This window comes from Candoia aspera, chromosome 10, assembly GCF_035149785.1.
Source record: "Candoia aspera isolate rCanAsp1 chromosome 10, rCanAsp1.hap2, whole genome shotgun sequence".
Classification (NCBI taxonomy): domain Eukaryota; kingdom Metazoa; phylum Chordata; class Lepidosauria; order Squamata; family Boidae; genus Candoia; species Candoia aspera.
In genome coordinates, this window is record NC_086162.1 from 3,286,456 (window position 1) to 3,314,256 (window position 27,801).

The window sequence follows — 27,801 nt, forward strand, 5'->3', positions numbered from 1 at the left end:
GCGTCCATATACAGATATCGACCGATACAGAACGCATCGCCGCGTGGACCAACGTCACGCGCATGTGCAAAACACCGTACGTTTCACTTTCGCCACGCCCCCAGGCGCACGCGCCTTGAGAAAAGGGCAGCTGACCCCTCGAGGAGGGAGGGCGAGGAGTGGCGGCGGGCTGCTCGCGCAGGCGCAGGCGCAGGCCGCGGCGGCCGTTGGGCACCTCCGCCCCTCAGACGGCGGCTGCTCTGCGCAGGCGCCGCGTCTGCTCTACCCCGGCTCCCCTTTTCCCTCAGAGGCGGCGCCGCCCGCAGCAGTAGAGGTGCCGCTCGCCCGCCCAGCGCGATGGGCTCGGAGAAGGACTCGGAGTCGCCGCGCCCGGCCTCCCTCCACGCCGCCGCGCCGCCCGCCAAGTGCCCGAAGGGCGGCGGCGGCTCGGGGCCCGGAGGAGGCAGCCGGGGCCGCCGCCGCCGCCTCCTGAGCTTCCAGAGCGTTTTCTCGGCCGCCGCCTCGGCCGCCTCGGCCTCGGCCTCCGGCGCAGGGGTCCGCCGCCGCCGCGCCAAGGCCAAGCCGGAGCCGCCGCCGCCCGGGCCGGGGGTGGAGGAGCGCGAGGCTGCAGCGGCAGCGGCACCCGAGGAAGGCCTCCCGCCGCCGCCGCCCGCCCCTCCGCCGCCCGCCGCGCCCGCCTCGCCCGCCGGCCCCGCGGCGGCCGCCCCCTCCCCGGCGGAGGGCGAGGGGGAGGCGGCGGCGGCGGAGGAGGGCCCGCCGTCGGAGCTGGAGTGCCCGCTGTGCCTGGTGCGGCAGCCGGCGGGCAACGCGCCGCGCCTGCTCTCGTGCCCGCACCGCTCGTGCCGCTCGTGCCTCCGGCAGTACCTGCGCATCGAGATCACCGAGTCGCGCGTCAACATCAGCTGCCCCGAGTGCAGCGAGCGGCTCAACCCGGCCGACATCCACCTGCTGCTGCGCGACTCGCCCCAGCTGGTGGCCAAGTACGAGGAGTTCATGCTCCGGCGCTGCCTGGCCGCCGACCCGGACTGCCGCTGGTGCCCGGCCCCGGACTGCGGGTAAGGCTGCCCCGGCCGGGCGCTCCTCTGCCTCGGACGCGCGCGCGGGGGGGGGCGCGGTCGGTCGGGATGGTGGTCCCTGAGCGGGAATCCTTGGAGGGCTCTCGGGCGGCTGGGTCTCTGGGCCTCTCTTCCTGGGGGATGCCAGCTGAAGGACTTAAGCCCGAGGTCTTGCGCAACAGGTGGGTTGGTTGCGCTTTCACAGCTAGCTTAGCCCCTTATCTGGAATCTGAGCTCCATAGCCTGTAGTCAGATTTATCCTTTGTCTTGTCTCTTGCAGGGCATTACATGCTTTTCCCATGATCAGTACATTGAACTGAGAATTGGGAATTTCTAATAAGTCTTCTCACTGAGGTTGGGTCTGCCTTCTCTCCATGAGAAAAAGTGGTAGCTGCTCTTGTATCAGTTAAGGGAAATACCTGTAGAGAAGATGCTAATGTTTCTGCATAGGAGAACAGAAGTAGCTATTTGTATCCCAGGCTTTTTATCCTGTCTCCTTAAAGGGCTTGGCTGCGGGGAAATAGTGGTAATGTTGCTAGTTCTTTTGCCAGTTTCCTGACAGAATTATTGTGGGGGTATGTATTGTATACTATCAGCACTGTGTCCAGCTCTGGCACGTCAGTGTATATGTTCTCAATTGTTTTTCCCCAGTATCAGTCACTAAGGAAACAGATTCCCTAGTCTCTTTAATATAGTCTATTTAAAATAGTTACTTAATGGCTACAGTTTTGAAAGAGCTCTGTTTGTTTGAAAGTTCCCTCATTAGATATGTGAAATATAATCCTTTATATAACTGGTTTGCCCCTTTGGGTGATGTTTGAAATAGAGGAAAGGTATGTATATCAAGGAGCAGTACATGGTGACCCTTCATAGTTGCTGAGCAACTCTGGTTATTTATATGATAGTTCCCTCTGAGTAAGATAAGTCCTTAAGAGATCTCATTATGGCAACTTCCTTCAGCCTGCTGCCTGTGATTTACTTCCACCTGGTTGAGGTGGCTACATGGTGGTGCTATAATAGAGGAATCAATGAACTAGGCCTTCAGAGAGGTATGAATGCTACCTGTGGGGAATCAGAATGGGCATCCTTTTTCTTGGGATAGGTGAGAATTTCAGTGGGTAGGGTGAAGATACCAGGATGGTTGTCAGGCTGTCCTGCTTTGGGGGGGGTTGGTGTTTTTTCCCCACCTTGCTTTTAAAATCATGCTAAGCTAATTTTAATCTATCTACTACAGATTTGGGACTGCCCCTCTGCAAAATGGCAGGAAATGAGCACACTGATTTTCAGCAATTACGGTAGAAGAAAGGGATCTTAAAAAGGGCGTTGTGGATCACATGTGACTCTGGTTCCAAATATCACCAACCCCTCATGTAAAACTTAGTGCTGCCTTGTGTAGAACAGTTATATAATTATTTTCAAGCAAGCTCTGGCCTGAATTAGTTTGTCAGTAAAAATGGGTTTCCTGAGGATTCTGTTTGAATAGTAGTGGATAAAGCTATGAAAGGTATGAAATTGGTGATTTAGAAGTGAAAGGGGCCAGGGTGCTCAGTCAAAATTGAGGTGTACAGTTAAATAGAGCCAGTTTGGTGTAGTGGTTAAGGCATCAGACTAGAAACATGGAGATCATGAGTTCTAGTCTGACCTTGGGCATGACGTCTTTGACTTTGGGTGACTTTGTGCCAGTCCCTTCCTCTTAGCCCTACGAAGAAGGCAAGAGCAAACCACTTCTGAAAATGTTGCTGAGTAAACTGCAGAGACCTGTCCAGGACATCATCAGGAGTCAGGACTGACTCAAAGGCACAAAAAACGAACAAGAATTAAATAAATGTAGAGTAAATAAAACCACATCAACAGTTCTTTATAAAGTAAAACTCTTGCCAACCAGGCTACGATTGGGGTTTTTCTGGTAAGTTATTTTTCTAAAATATCAAGGAATTCTGGGTCTTTCCCGAAAATTGCCCCATATTCTCTCATATCCACAAGAGATGTGAAAGAGATGCTGACTTCCCACCAAGAACAAATGCTTTGTGAAACTGCTAGCGGACCAGAATGTGAGTCATTGTGATTCAGTTGGCTAGTCAGATATGTGGGAAATGGCTACTGCTTGGCAGATTGTCAAAATGAGATCAACAAGGAGTCTTTTGCTTTCACTTCTGTTTTCTTTTAAATCATCCTCCTTAGAGTTTCTCTGATGCAGAATTGAGAAGGTTCTTTAACTTAGGTTTCTTCAGGGTTTTCCTCTAAACCATGCAACTTAATACAAAGGATGATAGGAGTTAGAATGTAATAAACTTGAAGTTATTGCTAAATGTCTATAACTCAGGTTCTATAGATTTCTGTCAAAGGTACTCATGTTTTGTGAGCATTATGGTTCAATAGCCAAAATATACATTGCTTTTGAAAAGTTTTTATATCTAAATAATTCCAAAGTATTGAAGAAGTTTTTCTACTTTAATAAATTCTGTGGAATTTCATAACCACTGTTTCCCTGATGTTCCTGAAATTGATCTAGAAATATCCCAAAACACTGTTTCCTCTATAGCAAACCTAAGAAGTTTTACTAAATTCATACTTAATAGCAGTAAAAAAAAAGATTTTTTATTTCTCATAGTTGCAGAAATCTACTCTAAAGAAGTGGCACATGTTTATCCATTCATTCAGATGTTCATCCTGCCTTTATTTTTGATCAGCTCAAGGTGGCGTATGTACCTAATGCTCCCACCTTCTCTTTTCCCCACAACAACAACCCTGGTAGATGATTTGGGCTGAGAGTGCCAGGCCCAAAGTATACCTATACCTATACTGTATAAAAAGGATAGATATTACTTTTCATTTCTAAGTATAGTAATTGTTTTGGGATAATATACGGCAGCAGTCCTAATATAGTTGCGTGCCAGCTCCATGAACAATATTTGCCAGTTTGCCTAGTGGAATGAGTGTGCATATCTGAAGAGTAACTGTTATGTCTCCATGGAGGTAGCAGCACATTGCCAAGATAAGTATTTGTGCCATCTGGAATCTAAGTTCTTGGTGTTCTTCCTGGATTCCTGAAAGTACATCTGGTTTTCTTCTCTGCTTCTTACATATTTTATACAAAATCTTTGTCCCCCAAGTTTCAGAAACCAGTGTTTCTCTGAATTACAGTGAAAAGATGTCACAGGAAATATAGTGTTCAGTGTACTGATGGCTTCTGCATTCCATCCTTGCTGTAAGCATCTTCATAAATTGGCAAGCTTAGCTATTCTGCTTAGGGAGGTAAATTGCAGACATAACACAAGAGTGTGTTTCCATGGTAATGCTGTCTTCTGCTGCACAGTTAGATCTGCATACAAATCTGGAAGTACCTTTTTCTTTGTAGTCAGCTTGTGCTACAGCCTAGCATTTGTTGGGTTTTCCCTCCCAGAGATACGGAGAACATTTCAGGGCATTAAAATAACAGTTGCATTATGTTGCTATAACTGAATGCGAAGAGCAGAATGTGGTGAGGCGTAGATTATCCGGAAGAACTTCAGATTTTGCAAAGGAAGACAAATTCAGGAAACAACCCCCGCCTCCAGTATGTGCAGGGATCCAGAATAGCCATATGCAACACTGAGCACGCTTAGTGGATCTGGAATGCTAGCTGCCAGGGGATAAGAGAAGAGTAGATGGGAGAATGGAGTGTACATATGGGGTGGGGGATGTCTTCTGAATTTGTGCTTCTTTACAATGTTTGAAATTCCCTCATATCTTCTGATTTCTCTCTAATATGAGTACTGCAAAGGTGATTTTGGCTATGTATCAATCGGAAAAAAAGTTCACTGTTAACATACAGAACGTTGCTCTTATCTTGGTTTAAGCTAACAAGCTGCTTTTCTTTCAGTGCTACTGAGAACTGAATGATCTGTGCTTCATCTTATTTGTACTCTGTTCTTCTCATTCATTATTTAGCTATTCCTAAACAAGACTGTTCTGTACTACTGTATTTTGTTCTGGGTCCCAATTGTGCATTCTGTTCTAAAATCTGGAGTTAATAAAAAAGAGAAAAACCATCCATACTGAGGACTGCAGTATGGATCTGAAACTGATGTAATAGGACACAACTGAAAGGTATAGTTTGGGCTATGTAGGTTTTTAGCTGTTGAAATCTTACGGTAATATGGGTAGTCTGATCACAGGCAAGGTATGAGTAATTTAAATCATTATTTATTCCTTAAAGACTAGAAAGTATGCCATTTGTACTCTGTCAATATACTTGCTGTCTGTTGAACTCTGATTCAGAAATGCAATACTTGTGATGCAGCAGTTGTCTATCATACATTAATGGTCTGATATGACTAGAAGGGGCTTAATTCTGTAATAGGGACTCTGGTGATAAGGGTTGGGGTATCTGTGCTGCTGGATAATCAAACTGGCTGTTTGTATCTGTTAGGAGATTAATCAGGCTTGTGAAAAGGCAGTAGCCAGTCTGGATTCCCAAACAGTTGCTTACATAGTACAGATTTTTCTTTTAAAAATCATTATTTTATGGAGGAATGGGATATTAAAAAGAAATCAGAATCCTGAATTTGAGCAAGATATGTAAAAGGCACACTGCCAATAAATGTACTATATTCATAACGCAGTTCCAAGGATTTCTCTTTTGACACAGGTAGGACAAAGCAGGCGCTATGGTGAAGGGCAAGTAGTATCATTGGAAACCAGTTCTGCTTATGCACTTTGGAGTCCCTTTTCCAGGGCAGAATTTAAGTGTTTTTCTGAAGTCTTAATTGGAAGGTAGCAGATTCTTTATACTGAGAAGGAAGCAGAAATAGTACTGAAATATTTCAGGTATTTTACCTGCAGCATTATACTTATATAATTTTAAAAATCTTCTCCAGTGTCAACTCTAGATGCAATCTCCAGACATGGACTGGGAGTGTTCCTTGTGATCAGAAGGGATTCCATTTAATAACTTGTTTCTTTTTTGTCATCATTCTTCACTAGTGCTAAGCTTCTCTGCACATTAGAAATGCAGAGCTGTCCTTCATTTCTGTCTTCTGGAGAGCTTTAAAAATTTTAATTTATTGAGGGAATGCCATAAGTCACAGAAAAAGTGGCTAAGAGCATCTTTATCAGTTTAGGGTTCTCGGTTATCTACAGAAGACACATTGTTCTCAGCTTCTCCACATCCCAGCTAACAATTTCTCAGTTTTTCCACATCACACAATGTGTGTTACACGTGACTATTGCTGAAAAAAAATTGGAAATCTAAACCCATGCAGGTTATATTATGGTTTGAATATCAAGCTTTCCTTCTGCACTTTTGTTAGCTATCTTGACAGGTCAGTAGGTTAGACATCTTGACAGGTCAGTATGTGGTGCTTGGCTTTAATGATTACATTGTATTTAGGCAGGTTTCAGTTGCTCAAACTCCTACGGGATATGAGTCATATGAACCTTTGAAGTGTTTATATTCCTTTGTCTGAGAAACCGTAATATAACCTGAATTACATGAGCAGTAACAGTCAGAAGGATGAAGAAGGTGACACTTCCTTTCTGTGGTCCTGGTCTTCATGCATGGGTACATACAGTATATTAGGTAGTCCTTCAAATAACCCAGGCACAAAGTATTTTAATCTTAACCAGCACCTTGATTTAGGCCCAAAAATGCACTAATAACCAGTGGAGCTTTACTATGTCTATGTACTGTGGTATATTTCCAGAACTGAGCAAGGGACTCTATTCTGCATGGGTTTAGATTTCCAATTTTTTTTCAGCAATAGTCACGTGTAACACACATTGTGTGATGTGGAAAAACTGAGAAATTGTTAGCTGGGATGTGGAGAAGCTGAGAACAATGTGTCTTCTGTAGATAACCGAGAACCCTAAACTGATAAAGATGCTCTTAGCCACTTTTTCTGTGACTTACAATCCCAACACATTTAAAGGGTGTCAGTTACAGGAAGATTAATACCTTCTAGAAGACTGATTATGTGCCATCAAGTTGGTGTTGGTTCTTAGCAACCACAGAGGTAGATTTTTCTCCTGGAGGATCTATCCTCAGCCTGGTCCTTCGGGTCTCCCAATGCTGCACCCGTTGCCGCAATAACTGAGTCATCCACCTTGTTGCTGGTTGTCCTCTTCTTCTCTTGCCTTCCACCTTCCCAGCATCAGAGCCTTCTCCAGAGAGCTGGGTCTTCTTCGCATATGTGTCCGAAGTAGGTTAATTTGAGCCTGGTCATCTGTGCCTTGAGTGAGAGTTGTGTTGATTTGTTTGATGATCCATTGGTTTGTTTTCTTGGCTGTCTTAAGTTATTCTCAGGAGTCTTCTCCAACACCAAAGTTCAGAAGTGTCAGTACTTTTTCTTGGCACTCTGTGTTTTCTCTCTCACAGTCGGGAGGGATACAGTGTTTCTTCTTTCGACTGTGCCTAAGTAGAATTCCTGTTGCCTGCTGCTATCAGAATATAGCGCATGTTCACTATTGAAGGACACATTGAAGAAGTAGCAGTGTTTAATCAGGATACATTCCTTGTTTCTTGAAATGGCTGTTTCCTTCCCCCAAAGATAGATAGCTTTTCTACCTCATTTGTGTTAAAAAACAGTTTCACCAGTTTTTATAATTCTGTAGTGCAGCTTGTTGGGAATAAAGCCCACAGTACTGGGGCTCATGGCAACTTCTAAAACTAATCAGTTTATCACAGTATCAGCTTTTATAGATTCCTCAGTTGGAAACACAATACATGCACAAATACATCCCACACATATAAATTGTAAGAGAAATTGTAAACAGAGAAGTCAAGGCCATAAAATACATGAAGTGTATTCTGATGTTTGATATTTCAGAAAAACCAGTATGTGTGTTTGATGAATGCATTAAGTTATGTGCTTGAATTAAAGGCAAAATTAGCTTTGATATGTAAAAGAAAATAGGTATGTTGTTAATGGGAATGGGAAAACATCAAGAGAGCATAGCTAACAAAAGTGCAGAAGGAAAGCTTGACATTCCATTGTGTTATGTACATGTAAACTATATATGGAGTGGTGTGTATGGCATTCCCTCAATAAAATTTTTTAAAGCTCTCCAGAAGAACTCTGTTTTAATTTACTTCTGATAAAGGCAGCCCCATGTAGGATGCAAGAGCCAATTTGGTGCCGTGATTAAGGCATCAGGCTAGAAACTGGGAGGCCATGAGTTCTAGTCCTGCCTTGGGCGCAGAGCCAGCTGGGTGACCTTGGGCCAGTCACTCTCCCTCAACCCTAGGAAGGAGGCAATGGCAAACCACTTCTGAAAAAGCTTGCCAAGAAAACTGTAGGGACTTATCCAGGAAGTCTCTGAGAATCGGACATGATTGAACAGATTAAAAAAAAAAGGGTGCATTGCAGTGGTCTGGTGATGAAAGTGTGAATTACTGTTGCAAGGTCCTCTTATTCCAAGTAGTGCTGCAACTGGTGTACTAACTGAAGCTGGGCAAAGGACCTCTTGGCCATAGCCTCTACCTGCCCATCCAGCAGTAGCTGTGAGTCCAGGAAGACACCCAAGTGTTCCATCTCTCAGGGACAGCACTTTCCCTTCAGTGAGAGACCATATTGGAGATGGCAGAGAACCTTGCTGAATAAACAGTAGCTCCATCTTGCTTGGGTTCAACTACAGTCTCTTCTTCCTATCCAGGCCCCAACAGGCCCCAGGATAAGATGTCAGTGGCATCTCCCTGACAGCTCAGGGTGATGATGTACAGTTGGGTATCCTCATGATACCTCACCCTGAACCAGTGGATGACCTCTCCAAGCACTAAAAGTTACTGGGGAGAGAACTGTGACACACAGTTATGGATAAAGAGGCCATTACAGAACAGGAGAAGTTGTATCACAGGCTTTTTTTAGAGCTTCACAAAATATTAATTCCTGTGTTGAGGCATAGATCACCTCCCAGATGCAGCAGACGACACCACCTCCCATCCTCTGGAAGAAGAAGGAGGGCCCTGGGTCTGACCTGCAAGTGTCAGTGAACATACAAGTGTCTATTTCACTGAAATCCACAAGCTAAAAGGCATCCCAGTTAACACAGCCAGACATCACTCCAGTCTCAATCCAGCCTATGCAAAAACTAGCCTAACAAATCTGAGCTTTATCAGCAAAATGCTGTGAAAAATGGTTACAGTTGCTGGGTGGGAGATCTACTGGCATTTCCCTATCCAAAAAGGAATTTGCTATTCTAAACAAGGCAGCGAGCCAATAGCCACTGATGCAATCAGGGAAGAAGTGTATGCTTTGCCTCCCTTACTACTTTGTACACTTGAATGCAAGCTTGTAGCTGTGTTTGATCAAATCCACTTCTAGTCTTCTGCTGGTGCTCCAGGCATTGCTTCTACTGCTTCATCTCCTGGTCCATCTCCATAGACAACAGGGGTTAGTGAACAGAGGTCCCTCAAGAGCATTGGGTTGAGAATTGTCAACTGTTAACCAGACAACTAGTGGGACTGCCAACCAGATCATCAGGAAAATCTCCAAGTATCCACCAGAATCCATCAAGATGCATAAGGCATCTGGGGCCATATGAATGGACCAGTTTGCCCCATGAATGTCATGGGTAAAAGCCAATCTCATTCAAACCAGTAAGTGATCTGACCATGGCAAAGGGCTAGATGTTATGCCCTCCACATTCAAATCTCTAAACAGCTGCTCTCAAGTGACCACAAAGTCTGATATGTGTGCTTCAGTGTGTCGGGGCTGAGATCACCTTAAGCTCCCAAGCCACTCCAGACCCAACATCTTAGATGTGGAAGTTGAAGTCCTTGAACATCAAAAGGCAAGGCAGCTCCAACGCTAGCCTCTAGATCGGGTTCAGAACCTCGAGGAGGGATTGTGCTAGAAGGCACGGTGAGCAGTACACCAGCAGGACCCTTAGCTTATCCCTACAGCTCAGTTCCACAAACAGGCTATTGTACCTGGTCACCTCAAGAATAGGAGTCCTGGTCATGGGAAAAGCATCTGTATAGATCAATGCCACCCACCCCATCCTAGCCTTGAGGTGATAAAGGACTCGAAGCCCAGGACAGATCTCTGAGAGGCCTACATTAACATCCTTGCCAAACCAGATCTCAGTGGTACATGCCGGATCTGCCTGTTCATCTTTTTATCAGACTGTGGATGAGCACGCTGTTATTACAGATGGGTCTTGTATTTACCATTACCAATTTAAAGCCAAGATTACTAGTATTAGACATCATGTTCAGGTGAACACTGCTCTTAATTTCATATTGTTGTCTTAGTGTAAAAATCAGATTGACCATTGAGGACAAAGCCATCTCTGTAGTGGCCTCTTTTATCTTTCTTGCTTTCTCCAGGGAGTATGGCTGTATGCTCCCCTCCCGCTCCCAGCAGGCCTTGGCATTTAAAAAGGCTTTGAATGCCTTCATTTCTTAGTGGTATTTTATTTGTGTCATTCTACAGCTTCATTCATGCTGCTATTCTGATGTTTTATTGCTCTGGGATTATTTTAATATGCTGTTGGCTTTTTGTATTTAAAATATGTTATCAAACAGTTCTGTTACTTGCATATTTTTATTTTGTTCATTGCTGTATATTATAATATAGAAAAGTAGCTTAGATAGGTAACAAATGTCAAATAAGATATTTTATTAGAGAGGTTTTTCACAATTAAGGAAATTGCAAGGGGGGGCTTTTTAAAATGTTACCCTTTTTATAGTTCTTGAGTTTTATCCACCTGATAGAAAGAAAAATTGAGGCTTAAGTCATTAATCTGTTCTGTACTGGGTTACTTTTTAATTTGCTGAAAAAATGCTCAAGGCAACTCTCGGAATTTACCAGCTGGCAAGATCAGCCACAGATCCTGCATGCCGGCAAAAGGGTCCTAAGTCAGTCAGGTGGGCAGTGATGTTGCACTGAGAATTTTAAGGTCTGGAGTAGGGCTCCAGCTGCTCCTTTCCTAAAAGGAAATAAGATCTGGTTACATAGACTCATAAAGGTTAAACCCTTTGTTGAAATCCTTTGAAAGAGGTGCCTCAGGACATGCAGAGGCACCCAAGAGGCATCAATCTTTGCACTGTTAAAGGAACCGCCTCTTTTCCCAGGCATGCAGAGAAGCCTTAGAAGCCTGTTCCCAGCCATTTCCTTCCCAGCTCTCTCCTCGTGGGCGCGTGGCAGCCACCACCCCTCGGGGGTTCAAAAGTAGGTGATTCTTCCTGTGCATTCCTGCAGGTTCCAAGGTGCCTCTTTCAAGAGATTTGTGTACCCCTGACAAAGTTGTACTTTTGAATATGCAGTTCCACTGGTAAGACTTGGGAGCCCTGGCTCTTTCTGCAAGCTGGGAGGGAAGGAGGGGAGATTAGCAGAATTGTACTCATTGTGTTCACTGCGCATTCCTAGGTGTCTGCATGGGGATTGCTGTCCTGTCAGAGACTGAGCTGTTTATTTTCTCACACTGCATTTCCCACAGGTGCCCCACGTTTAAACATTTCTATGTTTAATTCAAAAATGGTCTTCATTTGTTGTGGGAGAGTATCTTAAGTTCTGTGTCATCTTCCTCTGGGCTAAAAATATCTCCAAAGTCCAAGTCAAAACCAGCAAAGGAATGGGAAACTAACTGGGTGGTAACAGACCACCCCATGTGCAAAGCCATTAGGGCCTCTTAGCTGTGATTCAGTCAGGGCCAATAATATAACTGAGGTGGAACTGTGGATCTGTAAAGCGTTAAGGAAATGAGCTATACCTTTGCTTAAATACAGATCGCTGTGTAAATCTTAGGGAGAACTAGGCTAAAGTATCTTACAGCTGAATTGAAAAATGGACTGTATGGTATATTTTGTCCTGTATTATCAGGGTGACTTCTCAAGAAGATTCTGCTCCCTCCATGGGCCTTTGCCTGGTTGCCTGACCTGTGCTCTTCTTACTTCTGCCAGTTATGCTGTTATTGCCTACGGATGTGCCAGCTGCCCTAAATTGACATGTGAGAGAGAAGGCTGCCAGACTGAGTTTTGCTATCATTGCAAGCAGATATGGCACCCCAACCAAACTTGCGACATGGCCCGCCAGCAGAGAGCACAAACTCTGCGGGTACGGACAAAGCACACCTCAGGCCTCAGTTATGGACAAGAGTCTGGTCCAGGTATGTGTTTGTGAGCATCTTGATCATTGCTACTGTGGCTCTGTCTGAAGATCATCAGAGGTTTCCTGTCACCTTGTTGTAGTCAGACACCTCCAGCAACACTAGCGTGCATGATGTGTATGCAGTGTATAATCTTCCAGGCAAGAGCTTTATTTATTTATTTATATTTCAAATTTTGTCACCACCCATCTCGCATGAAGCATTTAGTCTCCTAGCAGTTCCTGAGCCTTTATTTCCACACTTCTGGTCCTCCTGGCTGGCAGTTACCTGTCAGGGGCAGAATCTGTGCTTTTGAGGGGCACATGGAATTAATCTGGACAGCGAAGATGTTCTAAAACTCCAGGTCCTTTAGTGATTACTAAATCACTGGTTTCTACCTGTTCCGTTAGGTTGAGCGGGGGGGCCTGCTCCAGGTCCCATCTTTTAGGCATTGTCATCTAGCAGGACCCAGGAAATGGGTCTTTTCTCTAGGTGTGCCTGCCCTCTGGAAAACTGCCACCCAAGGTTTGACTGGCCCCAATTCTGCTCACCTTTTGGAAGGCTTTAAAGGTCTGCCTATTTTCACAGGCATGGGGCCAGGAGAAGAATTGAGCCCCCACTCTTAGTGAGTGATCTGTTTGGGAGCCACTTCATGTTAGTCAGCTGGGAATGGTTACCTTTTTTTAAGGTACGTTCCATTTATATTGTATTTTTATTTCTGTTAACCTCCCAGGGTCATATTGGTGAGATGGGTAACCATATACGTTAATATAAATAAATAGCGGCAATATAATTGTATGGGTGGATGGAGATTTCCTCCATAATATATGTACTTCTCTATAAATACCATTCACTGGATAGAGCTACGAAGGGTGAAAAAATCCACAACAGCCTAGTTATTTCAAAAGAATCTTTAAAAAGATGGAAATTTCCAATAAGACTTAATATTTTAAACATGTATGTCAAGTACAACTTTGTGTTCTCATAGTGTTTAAAACATAGAAGCTAGCTTAAAGCAGGCGAAATTTGACCCAGTAGCCAAATGCTATCTTTTCCAAGTAGCAACTTTTATTACAGTTCTTGCACAGAGATTGACATTCTCTGCTGTGCGATCTTTTTTAATGAGGACATGAAGATTGCTGCTGAGCCATTGTCTTTTGCAGTCTTGTCAAATACATCAGAACCATCCTGGAGGAATTATTTGTTAGGCATAGGATACTCATACCCTTTTAATGACTAAGGCCGTGATCCTCAGTACAGTCAACCTCAGTGTTTTGGGCTTTCAGATGATTTAAGCTTGATTTTTCTGTTTGGAAAGGGATGGGCCAGAAGAATAAAGTTACATGGGTTCATCTTTCTTCTTTCTTACAGCTTATTAATTTTCATTTAACAGCTAATTAATTTTCAGTTCCTTACTGGAATCTTCTTAACATGCACAGTTAAGAGGTTGACTAGTTTTCTTTTCACTTTCACAGCAGATGACATCAAGCCATGTCCGCGCTGCAGTGCCTATATCATCAAAATGAATGATGGCAGCTGTAATCATATGACTTGTGCTGTGTGTGGCTGTGAGTTCTGTTGGCTGTGTATGAAGGAAATTTCTGATTTGCATTACCTCAGGTAATTTGGAGAGCAAAATGCTCTCATGTCGCTTTTTCCTTGCTAGGTGATATTTGCTTATGCCTTTTTGTGTCTCCAAACCTGCAGCTGTGAAATCGTACTGTTTACATTATTCTGTAGGTACAGCAAAATGACTGCAGTGGTTGTATTTTTTCATCCAGAAATTAAAGCTTTGGGAGCCAACATTGCTGGGACGGGAAGCAGTTCTTATTGAGGAGGCACTTGGTTCCCCTGAACATGCTTTTTCAGCCCTTTGGGAAATAGACTGGATAGTGCATTCGTAACATATCTGTGATTCTGAGTACCTGAATTCTCTAAGGGCCAACTATGAAATCTCTTGCAGTCCTTCCGGTTGCACCTTTTGGGGCAAAAAGCCATGGAGCCGTAAAAAGAAGATTCTTTGGCAACTTGGAACGTTGATTGGTGCCCCCGTGGGTATTTCTCTTATTGCTGGCATTGCTATTCCAGCCATGGTCATTGGAATCCCTGTTTATGTTGGGAGAAAGGTAAGCATGAGCAGAGTTGCAAGGTAGCATTTTATAAACCTTACAAATTGTATCTAATTAAAAGGAACATTGTGGTCAGCTCTTGCCTTTGAGGTAGAGAATGCTTAACGTTCAAGAAAAGTGTGACATGTGTAAACTCAAGATTAATTATTTTCACATCTGTGGCAGGAATTAGCTGTTGATTCCATATACATTTAATTAATAATTAAAAAGGAACATCAATGCAAGTTTTTAAAATATTTTTTATTTATTGTTCAAGATATAATTAAAGCACATAATGCAGAATATAAGACCGATAGAATACAAGTCTAAAAAAGAAACAGGAAAAGCTAAAATGGTGCAGGAATAAGCAAAAAAGCATATCAGACCAGTGGCTTCTGACCTTTTCCAGCACAGCTATAAAAGTACATAAAAGTTAATTTCTTACTATTAATTTTATTGATTATTTATTTATTTATATTTTTTTATTGCCGCCCATCTCCCCCACTCGGGGGACCCTGGGCGGTTCACAATAAAACAGTATAAAATATAATAAAATCAGAATATCAATAAATATACATATAAAATATAATAAAGTCCAAATGATGGCAGATCTAATTCCCACCAAAGGGGACCGGAACCAGTCCTCCACCACAGCCACTCCATCTTACCAGGGTTCAGCTGAAGCCTGTTGTTCCCCATCCAGACCCCAACAGCCCCCAGGCACCTGGAGAGGGCAGCTACCGCATCACTTACTTCACCCGGGATGGAGATATATATCTGAGTATCATCAGCATACTGATGGTACCTCATCCTGTGGTGACGGATGACCTCACCCAGTGGTTTCATGTAGATGTTAAATAGGAGAGGGGAGAGAACCGAACCCTGCGGCACCCCACAGAGGAGGGGCCATGGGGCCGATCTCCCCTATTAACACTGACTGGGACCGGCCCTGGAGGAAGGAGGTGAGCTAGCGCAACACTACGCCGCCCACCCCCAACTCCCTGAGCCGCCCCAAAAGGATACCATGGTCGATGGTATCGAAAGCCACTGAGAGGTCAAGGAGAGCAAGGATGGATGCACTGCCTCCATCCCGCTCCCGCCAGAGATCATCCATAAGTGCGACCAATGCTGTTTCTGTCCCATATCCGGGCCTGAAACCTGACTGAAAGGGGTCTAGATAATCCGCTTCCTCCAGGATCCTCTGGAGCTGCAATGCCATCACCTTCTCAACCACCTTCCCCATAAAAGGGAGGTGGGAGACTGGATGAAAATTATCCAGCATGGTAGGATCCAGTGATGGTTTCTTGAGGAGGGGGAGCACCAGCGCCTCCTTAAAGGCTGTAGGAAACACCCCCTCCCGCAAGGATGTATTTACCATCAACTGGACCCAACCACACGTCACCTCCCAAGCTGTCTTCACCAGCCAGGAGGGGCATGGATTTAATTGACAGATGGTGGCATTTACAGTCCAGAGGATCTTGTCCACTTCCTCAGGTCCAACAGGATCAAACTGTTCCCAGATAACTGGGTAAGTACGTTCCCCAGGCATCTCCCGAGACCCTGTCTCACACTTGGAGTCCAGCTTAGCACGAATCCGAGCAATTTTATCCTGCAGGTGCTCCGAAAACTCCTCAGCACGGCACTGTAGATGATTTTCTGGGACCCCTTTCCCTAACAGGGATCATGTGATCCTAAACAGGGCTGCTGGGTGGCATTCTGCGGATGCAATAAGAGCGGAGAAATACCGACGTTTCGCCGCTCTTACCGCCACAAGGTAGGCCTTAATTGCGGATCTAGCTTGTGTTCCGTCAGATTCGGTCTTCGTCTTCCTCCAGCGGCGCTCTAGGCGTCTCTTAAGCCTCTTCAAAACCTTCAACTCCTCCGTAAACCACGGAGAATGACGGGCTGGATGAGGCAAGAGAGGCCACACAGGCACGGTCCTATCCAGGGCCCCGGCTGCCTCCCTATTCCAGACTGCAGCCAGGGACTCCGCTGGACCGTGCAGCAGGTCCTCGGGTATAACCCCAGCTCCCTCTGAAACCTCACTGGGTCCATCAGTCGCCGGGGTTAAACATTTAGTAACGTATCCCTAAAATCGAACCATTCAGTCATCAAAACCTAAAATCAAGACTTCATTCTTTTGCGTTACAAACAAATAGTCCAAGAGCAGCTTCCAGATGAAAACAAATCTAGTTACAGTGTTTCTCTTACCAATGATGTCAGTTTAGCCATTTGTGCCAATTCCATCAATTTAATCATCTAGTCCTCCATTGAGGGAATTTGTGCATTCTTCCCTCTTTGAGTATATGAGAGTCTTGCTGCTGTTATCATGTATAAGAATAGAGTTCCATATTGCTTTTCAAGCTGTTGGTCCATCAAACCAACCAACAGCTCCGGTTTCAATTGTAAGTCCACCTTAAGAATCTTTTGAATAGTACTACGTATTTGGTTCCAGAATTTCTTAGTTTTTCCACAAGTCTACCATAAATGATAGAAAGTTCCTTCCCCCTGTGAGCATTTTCAACTGACATTTGATATCCCATTATACATTTTAGACAGCTTATCAGGAGTTAAATACCAACGGTACAGCATTTTATAAAAATTCTCTTTCAATTGATAGTTCCAAGTGAATTTCAGACCTTTGTTCCACATGTTTTCCCATTGTTCTATCATAATATTGTACCTAAAATTCTTAACCCATTTAATCATACAATTTTTAACATATTTATCTTCTTTGCCTCTATTATACCTTAAAAAAATCAAACCAGCTTTGAATCATTATAGAAAAATAGAATCATACTGTCATGAGTACTGATGGTGAGCAGGAGCGGGCCCCTATCCAGGGGGGAAAACGCATGTGTAGTTTAGAGACTTTGAGCTGTCATTCAAAGGACCCCAGAACAGACCTGCCTTGAGTTTTGGGGTTTATCTGTCTGGGTTTTCCCACGCTTCTTCAGTTTGGTAGGATTTTCTGTCTACAATAGCAGTAATAAAACACTAGAGACTTGCTCCTCATCTCGTCGTGGTCTTTGCTTAGTCAGGGCACATACAACCTTGAAATCAATCCATATACTTATTCTTAATTTCTTATCCCACCACATAGTAAACCAGAACATTTATTTGTCTCAATATTATACACAGGACATTTTTTATAAATGAATCAAGGAGCCCGAGTGCCCCCCTTAGAAAGTCTGCAGAAAAGTTCCCCCATACCATAGCTATCCCATTCTCGAAACAAATCCTGAGACAAACAGACCAGTTGTTATCTTACAAGTTGGATTGCAGCTTCTTCCTGAGCAACACATATCTATCAGTTAGCATTCTTTATGTTCTGGATTCTTACAATCAGGAAAAATGCCTCCATCTTGATATATCTCTTCCACTCCTTTCAGAAAGCTCTCAGCCAATTGATACCTTTTAAAAATAATATCCCTAACATCTTGCAAAATAGCTTGAGTAGTTTCACGGAGAATTTGTTTGAAATCAGCACGCAGCTCGGCACGAAGTCCTGAAACGGTCCGCTTAAGGTCTTCCATACTCCAATATGTAAAATCGAGCTCCCTATGGAGGACTTCCAGAAGCTATTGGATGATATTGACAAAACAAAAAGTATGCAAACCAGCAGATATAGCATCCAAGGAAAGTGAGCAGAAAGCTGAAAACTCAAAACATCAAATCAAGCGTGTAGGAGAAAGTTACTTCCTTCAAGTTAGATACAAAAATAGGAATGGAGAGGTGCTTATTTTTCCCTCAGTCCACCTTAAATTTTACATGGGAAGTAAGCCAGCAGTTAAAAGAAGATTTTAAGAGTAATCCAGCAACATCAACGTTTAACAGCAAGAGCTTTGTTTCTTGCTGTGGAGATTTTCTCTTGAGGTACAAATCTTTAAAAATATGTAAATTGGATGGTTTAGGAATGAGAAAGGCTCAACCTAGTGTCCCAAAGGGGCTTCAGCGTGGTCTGGAAAATGGTGGTACCCCCGACTCCCATCCCCTCTTACCAGATTAGCGCCAACGCTGTTGACGATCCTCAGGCTACCAGGTGATGTTCTGAAGTACAAATGGGGTGATTCCGAGTGTTTTCTATCCATGAAAGTGCTCTAGGGTAACAGGAAAAGCCTGCCTGTGCCCCCAAAAAGAGTCCCACGCTGCCAGGCCTGCCTGCTGAGCTCGCAGGCAGTCTGTTCAGTCGGCCATCTTTTCTCTGCATCACTGCAAGTTTTTGTGGTACTATTGTTGTTTATCTTTGCTGCACGGAGCTGCTTTGGATATAGTGGCATTTTGACCTCTTCTGAGCACTTCAGCCTTTTGTCCTTTTTTGGAGATAATGCATGTGCCTTCAGGTCTTCAGAGCTGTATAAGTAGCATCTCTATGCTGATAATCTTTTCCTGGTTTAATTCTTACGTATTCTTGATTCTTTGTGCCAGATTCACAGCAGATACGAGGGAAAGAAGACCTCCAAGCACAAGAGGAATTTGGCTATCACGGGTGGAGTAACCTTGTCTGTGATCGCATCCCCTGTCATTGCGGCTGTCAGTGTTGGTAAGTCGACAGGTTTCTCTTCTCAAGTGAGCTGTTACTTTACTCTGACAGTTGTTTTCAGAGTGATGGTTACCCCTGAGTGAGCATAGAAATTCTGGGCCTGAATTACAGAGAAGCCTATTTAAAATTCAGATGCAGTTCTGCAGAGCAGCTGCAGGACTTTGTGTACAGCTTGAAGGTGGCATTCATGTTCTTCAGGTAGCGGAATTATCCTATTTATGCATGCACTCCTAGTCAGAATGTTTGACTCTTTAAGGGGCCATCACTGAGAACTTCATTAACCAAGTCAGAGAAGCTTTCCTGTTGTGCTTTCCCCATCTCTTGAAAATTTGTTGGGTAACCTTCATTCAGTGTAGTTGACAGAATTTATTGTGGGATTACAGTGGCTGGTAGGGAATATGTTTTGCTACAAAAATGGTTTTGTACTGGATGAATGTGATTGCTACTGTATTTGCTTGAGGAAGAGGACCAGTATGGGCTCTAGAGTTCCCCTATTGTCAGTTATTTTGGTAAATCACAGCCCTTGCCTTGGAGATGACCCACCATCTCTTTGATAGGATTTCAGTAGCAAGCTGGACCTGGATTCAACCAGGACCCCTTTGGCCTCTTCCCCAGCTGCACTGTCTCCTGATTCTGCCCACCCCTTTCCTGACACCTTCCTTTGAGTCTGCTGAGAACATTTCCTGCCTCTAGTGCTGCTTTTTGTGCCTGCCATTTGGAGCTGGGTGTCAAAATGAGCATGTTCAGTGTCTAGAGCGGGGTAGGCAACCCCTTAGCAGCCAGGGCAACACCATATCTGGGAGAGTGGTTGAGAGCCACAGTGGGCAAAGCAGTGACCTCTCTGAAGCAGGCAGAAGTTGGGTGTTGTAAATTAATGGTCGGGGATGTGTATTAAGCCTAGAAAGAGACCTGTATTATTTAAAAGAACTGCCAAGAAATGGGCAATTGTGTCTCTGCTTCTCAGTAGTTTTGCCTGATGCTGTAATTTCTTGAGCAACGAAAAGAGGTTCTGGGCGTGCACGTGCTTCATGGCCTGGGGTTGGCCACTCCTTATCTAGATAAACCTGAAGAGCAGCCTTGAGAAACGTGACAGCGAAAGCTCCAGGGAGGCATTTTGGAATGTTCATCCTTTGTATCAGCCTTCCACTCAAAACTCCTTATTGATTTTCTTTAGCTGGTGGTGGTTCCACGTAAGCAAGCTGAATCTTTGTCTTCTATATTATTGTCCCAGTACATCAAAGTCTGGCTATTTTGGCCCACCTTCCCTGCACAGTGAATTACTTTAGAATTAGTAACTGTATAGCTTTTGCTCCTCTGACTCTTTTACTGGTACTTCTCTTGCGGGGTCTGATTCTCAATTTTGTATCAACTTCTGTAACAGTTTCCTCTTCTTTCCTACGTGTTCCCTTGACTCCAGCAGTGTTTCCTTCAGCATCCCCCCCTTATGAAGAATGCTGCTGTTCTGAAAGGAGAACGCTAAAAAAAAAGTATTAAAGTAGATGAAACCTTTCTTGGTTCTCTCACTGGGGACCCTGACTCAATGTTTACGGCTTCAAAACTCTTACTTTGCTTTTCCTATGGAAAGCTCAAGATGCTAAAGTGCAGCAGCAGTTCAGGAACTAAAGTGTTCAATATGCTGCATTAGGTTGTGATACCATGCTTTTCCACAAAATCTCCTTTCCTGCAGTTGAAAATTGTTATAAATAATAATTGAAGGATATGATTGAATTCACATTTTAAACATTTATTAAAGCATCACTCTGGTATTATTAGATTTTCATATTTCATTATTTTGTCTTGATTTAATAAATTGTCTTCTGTAGGCCCAAGGCAATTTAGAAAGAGGCAATTTATAACTATTTATATTTCGTAAGCTGTGGATTAAAGTTATATTTTAGAGTACAACTTCTCTATCAATTTGATAGCATGGTAATACTTTCTGTAAACAAGGAAGAGGATGGAATTGGATCAGCGTCACTGGTTTCAATATATGTTGATTAAAAAAACTATTTGTAGGAACTGGAAGGGGTGGCAGCTTTTGAACCCAGCCATTAAATCTAAAAACATAATCCAAAAGTAAAAAAAAATTGTTGTATGGCTTTTGTCAAAAGTGAAAGTCCAGTTGCTAGAACATTAGAATCGTGAAGTTGGTACCAGTGATGAGCAGTTAACAGTAAGCAGCAGAGCCATCGCTGCTTGAAAGGCCGTTAATCGGAAAAGCCCTTTTGCCATGAAACTCCCACCAGGCAGGTCTGCCCAGCCTGTGAGAACAAACCAACAACTAGTGCTGTTTCCATAGCTAGGAGCCAGAGGCTTCTCCACGACCGAGCCCAGATTATGGAATGCCTCTCGAGAGACGTTTGGCTGCCCCCGTGCTGTCTTCTTGCAGGAGCAAATAAAGACACACTCACCTTATGAAATAACAAAAATTCTCGGTCTGTGTTCCAGTTACTTGGCATTTCTCATTTTTAAAGTGAATTTTGTTTTAATTTTCATATTGGTTGTCCTTAGTTGTTTTTATATTTATTTAAAAATAATATGGAAATAAAATAAATGCTATTTAACCAAATATTGTTTCTAAACAGTGGGAAACAATGATAGGATTAAAAGTTCCAGAATTAGAAATCAATATTTGTTTTAAAAGGTGGCAAACTCTGCATATCTTAAAATTGTAACTAGATTTCTTCCTGGTAGTGATTTCATAAAGAATTAATACAATTCATGAAGATGTGGTATTAGCACATGGATGATTTTTGAAGAATCCAGTTTTTTTAAAGCAATGTAACTATAACATACAGAACCTAGTGCACTATTACCCAATGTTCCACAGAGTGCAGAAAACTATGAGAGTAAGCTGAAGAAATTAAAGGAGTGAGATGAGGAAAGAAAATGAGACATAGTTAAAACTAGTTTGCCCCAACACCGTACACTATGCCTTTATTTCCTTGCAAACCACCCGTTTCCACCATGTCTGTTCACCACTTCATATGTTGCCTTTTGAACTCACTCTTCTTTTTTCAGTATCTTTGTCTCATCCTGTGTGCAGCAATTGTTCTCTTACGTACATTTTTTCTCACCCACATCCTCTTTCCCTTTATTCTACCAAACATAAATGACATGAACTAGACATGATTATTCTTGGATCTAAAATTCAGTGTTACTGGAATCACTTTTTTTTCAGAGGTTTTAATGATTAATCAAATAACATCTATTAGCAGAAAAAATGTCAAGAAATAGAAAAATGCAAAATGGTTCGACAGTCAAGTGAGCTGTTTAGATTAAGGGAGGCAGAGGGGACCCAGGCACATGTCTTGTGAAACCGACCTAACGGTGGCACGGAGCATTCCTGCTCTTGCCTGCTGGCTCCTTCCCGACTGCATGCCTAGCACACAGCTGTCATTTGTGGGTTGAGTGGTCAGCCTGCTGTCCCAATGCAGGAGGCATCCTGCTTTGGCCTCAGCTAACCAGAAGGCTGCCATAAATAACCTGTTGTAAGTGATAGTTCCTTTTTGGAGGGTAGAGAAACTTTGGAGGTCTTATGCTGCAAAATGGATCCCTTTCGTATACTTACTCTTTGTCACAATTTTGATCCAGTGCTTGATACTTTATATGCCCTGCATTTATTTGTTGGCTTTCATTCTTTTCTCATCAGAGTCATGCTTCCTAGTAAACCAGGCTGCACAGAAATACTGTGCTGAATCCTTGGTGCTCTTGGACCCATCAAGCGTTGCTCTTTAGGCTCTGAAGTCTGTTGCTCTGGACAGCCAATATCTGTGTTTCCACTTAAAATACTTTTTTGTTGTTGCTGTTCAAGACTAGCCTATCATAAACAAGGTTTTAATTTAAGATTGTTTCCAGCATTCTCCTTAGCTAGGGTTAAAAAAAAACACCCTTTTATCATTATCACCTGAATGATGACTAGCTGTGTTTTCTAAACTGAATATAAATTGGGACTTTATCTCTGTCTGCAAAGAACCAATTTTTTTTCCAAGGACAATAACACCTGTCATGATTCTTACTACCAAGGCAATCCGGTCTCCATACACTCTTGTTTCACTTTTCTCTTGTTGTTCATTCTTTTGCCAGTTGGTCAAGCAGCCATTGCATGTAAATACAATACTCCTATTTGAGAAGCTCTTGTTTCTGTTGGTCTTCATCCACTTATTCTATTCATAGTTATTAAGCAGCTTGCCCTTGTGCTGTATCTTCTAAGGCTTTGGTGATGTAAGAAGCCTCATCTTTTAAGTATATTAATTACCAATCAGCCAGTTGTAGTACCATACCTAGACAGGGGAGACAATAAAAACGAAAGGAACAGGTGACTGACATGTAATTGCTTTTTTTCAAGTAGCTGTCAGTACTCCACCCCACCCTTTCCCACCACTGGTATCCATAGTCTAGTTATCCCTCCTGGCAAGAAGGTTAGGGATGTTAAGCCTTTAGGGCAGTCTGTAGATGCTCTGTGTGGGAAAGAGAAAGCCACATGTAGGAATAATATTTACCAACAAACAGATCCCATGCATATGAGGTAGTACTTGTACCACCAGTGGCTAAGATAGGGCCATGCATTTGTAACTTTACATATTGGATTGCTCCGAACAGTCCCCCTGGTCCTGGTTCAGAGATTAAGTACCTTCTATGAGCAGTTGGTAGCAGCTGCTGAGATGGTTTGAAGGGCATTTTATTTCATGCAGGGTTCTTGCTGCCTGTTGATATGCATCCTTTGTTCCCAGGTATTGGTGTCCCTATCATGTTGGCCTACGTGTACGGAGTAGTCCCAATTTCTTTGTGCCGAGGGGGAGGCTGTGGTGTCAGCACAGCCAATGGAAAAGGGGTTAAAATTGAGTTTGACGAAGATGATGGGCCAATAACAGGTAAAGAAGTAGCCCGGTGTGGTCATAATCTGGGGGGGGGGGCAGGTGGGAACAAGCAGGGCAGTGCTTGACAGTCTCTATGGGCAACTTTCGATGGGTGAGGTCATTCTTACGCAGTGAATTTGTAAAGACAAGTAGAGAGTTCCTACTATTGCAGATAAAGCATATTGCATATTTCTTTATCACTCCCACACAAAAGTGTTCTAAATTAGTCAATTGTAGCTACTTCAGTATTTACTTACTTACTTACGTACTCAGTTTATATAGCCACCCATCTCACTTTTACATGACTCTGGGCGGCTTACAATAAAACAAATAACACAAAATACATCATATAAAACAAAAATAAAAACACATAGCAGTTGGGCACGATCTAATCAGGAGATGGACTCTAACCTGCACCCAGGGCCGCAGGCTCAAGCACAAAGCCAGTGTTTTACTCCCGGTGCAAATTCTATCTGATTCATCTTTTATTGTAAGAATGCTTCAGTTTTGTGTTTCTTTACCTCCTCCTCCTCGTTTAGTGGCAGATGCCTGGAGGGCGCTCAAAAACCCCAGCATTGGAGAGAGCAGTATTGAAGGGCTGACGAGTGTTTTGAGCACCAGTGGGAGCCCCACTGATGGGCTCAGTGTCATTCAGGGCAACTACAGTGAGACAGCCAGCTTTGCTGCGCTCTCAGGAGGCACCCTGAGCGGTGGAGTCCTTTCAGGGGGGAAAGGAAAATACAGCAGGTAAATATTCTTGCTTGCTGAAGAGTGTGTGTGTGGGTGTGTGTTGTTGTAGCATGGAATCTGGGTCCGCGTATCAGTGGAAAACATGAGTTTGATTCTCTTGTACAACACCAACTTATCTGGGCCATGATAGTATGGCCTCTGTTCTGGTTCCATGGTTACTTGCATAAATAATAATGAATTGGCTACCTCTCTGAGAATTAGAAGGCTTTTGCAGTTTAGCATTATACTGGCTTGGTGGCGAGACAGCTTATCTCCTGAAGCATATGCTTATGGCACAGTTTTTTCTCTGCTCCAAGTGAAACACGGACATCCCTCCTGCAAATAGCTAGCAACCGAGAAACTGCCTGCAGAGTGTTCGGAAGTGTGCTCTGCATGGGGAGAGTGGGAGTCACAGGCACAGCCATGATGGTGCCACTTAGGACAAAGAATCAAAGCCACATGAGTGATGTGAAGAGATGCTGTTTGAAGCTGAGCCACACGAAGTTTAATTTTTGTTTGTCTTCACTAATTGTCTCGGCATAATCGGAAGCATGTTCTGCCTCATTTAGGTGGGGCTTGGGGAAACGTTAGCATGATGCGTCCTTAGCGCTTGTTCCTTTCCCTTGCTCAGGCTTGAAGTGCAGGCCGATGTGCAGAAGGAAATCTTCCCGAAGGATTCTGTCAGCCTTGGAGCCGTCAGTGACAATGCGAGCACACGAGCGATGGCAGGCTCCATCATCAGTTCGTACAATCCCCAGGACAGGTGAGCCACTCCAGCTCGTAGTGCAGGGAGGTAAAAACCAGTGGTCGTTAGAGTAAGCTTTATACAACTTAGTTTTGCCCGAAAAGCGTTCCTGTTTTCACTACTTTTGGGTAGAAAACAAATGTGGATTCTGTAGGACAGCTCAGTTAGAGGCTCTGCACATGGATGGCTCTAATTATTCATGCTGATTGTAGAATTGCATAGATTTCCCTGGGTGATGAAAAAGTAACTGGAAGTTGGTGCAGTTCAGCAAGAAGGCACACAAGCATTTATTTTGAGTCTAGCTTTATTAGTAACTTTTCTGATATTTATGCAAAATCTGTGCATGTTTTATTTTTTGCCTCAGTGGCATCAGGCTATTGTGGCAGATCATGATATTCATTCATTTTATTTTTATTTATTTTTATTTTATTTTATCCCACCATTATTATCTTTAAATAACTCAAGGTGGCGAACATACCTAATACTCCTTCCTCCTCCTATTTCCCCACAACAACGTAGATATAATCTCATACGCATAAAAGTAAGTTACAGGTTTTCAGGATTGCTAAATTCTGCAAGTTAATTAAAATTGGGGAAGCTCCCTAAAACTGTGTGTGATGGTTCACACACCGGTATATATTTCATTATTCCACCTTTTGTGTAAAATCTTATGACAAATAGCTTAATTTGTACGAGCCTTTCAACTATAAGACTTCATGCGGTAGGAAGGGCTGTGTGTAGAGGGGAAGCCAATTCTACATGTGGTTGGTTCTCCCTGATTGTGGGGTGGCCATACCTGAAAATGTGGAACGTGCAGAGCAGCCAATAACTGCAGCCTGGTAAGAAAAATGCTGGAAGGGGTTTGGTTTGAGGCCTTAGCTGGTATTTGTGGATAGCAGATGAAAAGACGTTTTGGTAATCGTTATATCTGCTCAGGGCATCACTGAAGACCCTGTTTTATTCTTATTTCCCCTTACTTGGAAAATGTGCAGGTTGGCCAGCACGTGTTTGCTTCCCAAATAGAAAAGTAGAAACAGTTGCACTGTGTAATGAATGCCTATTCTAAAACACCATCAGACTCATGAGCAGGAATTCAAAGACATCTGATTTAGTAAAGAATAGTGTGCAGGATCACAGAGAAAGCTGAGTGATGAAAGCGCGCCAAATGCAAACTAAAAACCCTCGGTGCAAGTGAGATCCCTCCCCCCCGTAGAATCTTCCCAGGCTCACAATCCCAGGTGCTCCTAACGGTTTCTGATGGTCTGCCGGAAAAGTCCTTGAGCAGAGCACAGAACCCAAACACATCCCATTGAAGTGAACATAGATACAGAGCTTGGTACAAGGTCTCACAGCAGCTCCCTCCCAACAGAAACGCGCGTCAGTGCCATGGCATGTGAAACGTTACGATGTACAGTGCACATTGAAACAGTGAACATGACACACTGTCTTTGAAAGTCACAGTGCCAGGGCGAAGGGGAATCCACTGCATGTATTCCTGCTATGTTAGCTTTCCGTACACTGGGAGGCCTTGATGCAAGGGAGCTGGTCAGTGTGCAGTGCTCCCATCACACATTTTGGGAAGGCCTACAGTCAGTCCTGCCCCCCACCCTCCTCCTGCTTGTCTTCAGATTAATGTCTGTGTACTAGGATAAGACAAGTTATCTACAATTTGTTAACAACTCTTCAATCTAGAACTTCACATGGTGTCCTTTTCCCACAGAGAGTGTAACAACATGGAAATCCAGGTGGACATAGAGACTAAGCCCAGCCATTACCAGCTCGTTAGTGGAAGCAGCACCGAGGATTCCCTCCATGTTCCAGCCCAAATGGCAGAAAACGAGGAGGAAGAGGAAGAGGAGCAGATAAGCAGCCACCAAAGCTGTGAGCAGAAGGACTGTGTTGCCAGCAAAGCCTGGGACATCACTCTTGCGCAGCCCGAAAGCATCCGCAGCGACCTGGAGAGCTCGGACAGCCAGTCTGATGACGTGCCTGACATCGCCTTGGATGAGTGTGATTCCCCCCACCCCCAGACTACCGCCTGCCTCCATGCCCCCAGCGCCAGAGGCGCCGAGAGCCCAAGTGCCCGTATTGGCCACTGTGCCCAGGCAGAAGGACGCCGGCCAGAGGAGAGAACGCTGGAGTGCCTTGAGGCCCGAGGATGACGCCCCCCCCCTTGCTGAGACCGCCCTGGGGCAGAACGTCCCTGTGGGCTTTTGCTCCTCGACCCGGTGATCGCCCCAATCCGGACTCTGGGGAAATGGCTTTTCTTACACAAGGATAAAGCCTTGGTTTTCTTTTTTTATTTATTGATTTAAGCGCTTGGTGATGCTCTGTGAGTTGTGTAAGAGTGTACATAACTGTGTGCGTGTCTATCGTATGTTTGCAAACACACACCTAAAGAATGCCTTTAATAAATATTCCTGTTCCATTCTCATTGGATCCCGTTTGCCCAGTGAATTTATCTGGATGTCCTACCACGTACTTCGGTGTTCATGAAGCTTCTGCCTTTCCTTGAACCTCTTTCGCCCGCGCGGCTGCTGAGAAGTCTAGGAGTGGCAGACAGGCTCTTCCGCGAGGCTTGGAGTCAAAGCGTGTGTATTTGCTGCCCCCTAGAGGACTCCGGTCCCTGTGGCTGAATCCCTCCCCTGGGCAGAGGAAGGAGGAGGATCCTGATGCTGTGCTGGAGCAGGCGGCC

At 44.0% G+C, this 27,801-nt stretch overlaps 2 protein-coding genes across 2 annotated transcripts in view; both read left to right on the top strand.

The window, feature by feature from the left end:
• YARS1 (tyrosyl-tRNA synthetase 1) overlaps positions 1-27,801 on the top strand; it is a 277,651-nt gene that overhangs the window by 57,741 nt on the left and 192,109 nt on the right. The gene's annotated exons all lie outside the window — the stretch shown is intronic.
• Positions 337-27,545, top strand: RNF19B (ring finger protein 19B). The gene is made up of 9 exons (XM_063311688.1): positions 337-1,055; positions 11,938-12,143; positions 13,598-13,742; positions 14,086-14,248; positions 18,659-18,773; positions 23,507-23,647; positions 24,172-24,379; positions 24,993-25,124; positions 26,827-27,545. The coding sequence occupies exons 1-9, from the start codon at positions 337-339 to the stop codon at positions 27,266-27,268; spliced, it is 2,271 nt and encodes a 756-aa protein (XP_063167758.1). The 3' UTR covers positions 27,269-27,545.

Excerpts from the sequence above, each read along its gene's own strand:
- RNF19B (XM_063311688.1), top strand. The coding sequence starts at position 337 with ATGGGCTCGGAGAAGGACTCGGAGTCGCCGCGCCCGGCCTCCCTCCAC. Across the intron at positions 18,774-23,506 it reads CATTGCGGCTGTCAGTGTTG|GTATTGGTGTCCCTATCATG; the intron begins GTAAGTCGACAG and ends CTTTGTTCCCAG. Across the intron at positions 24,380-24,992 it reads GGGAAAGGAAAATACAGCAG|GCTTGAAGTGCAGGCCGATG; the intron begins GTAAATATTCTT and ends TCCCTTGCTCAG.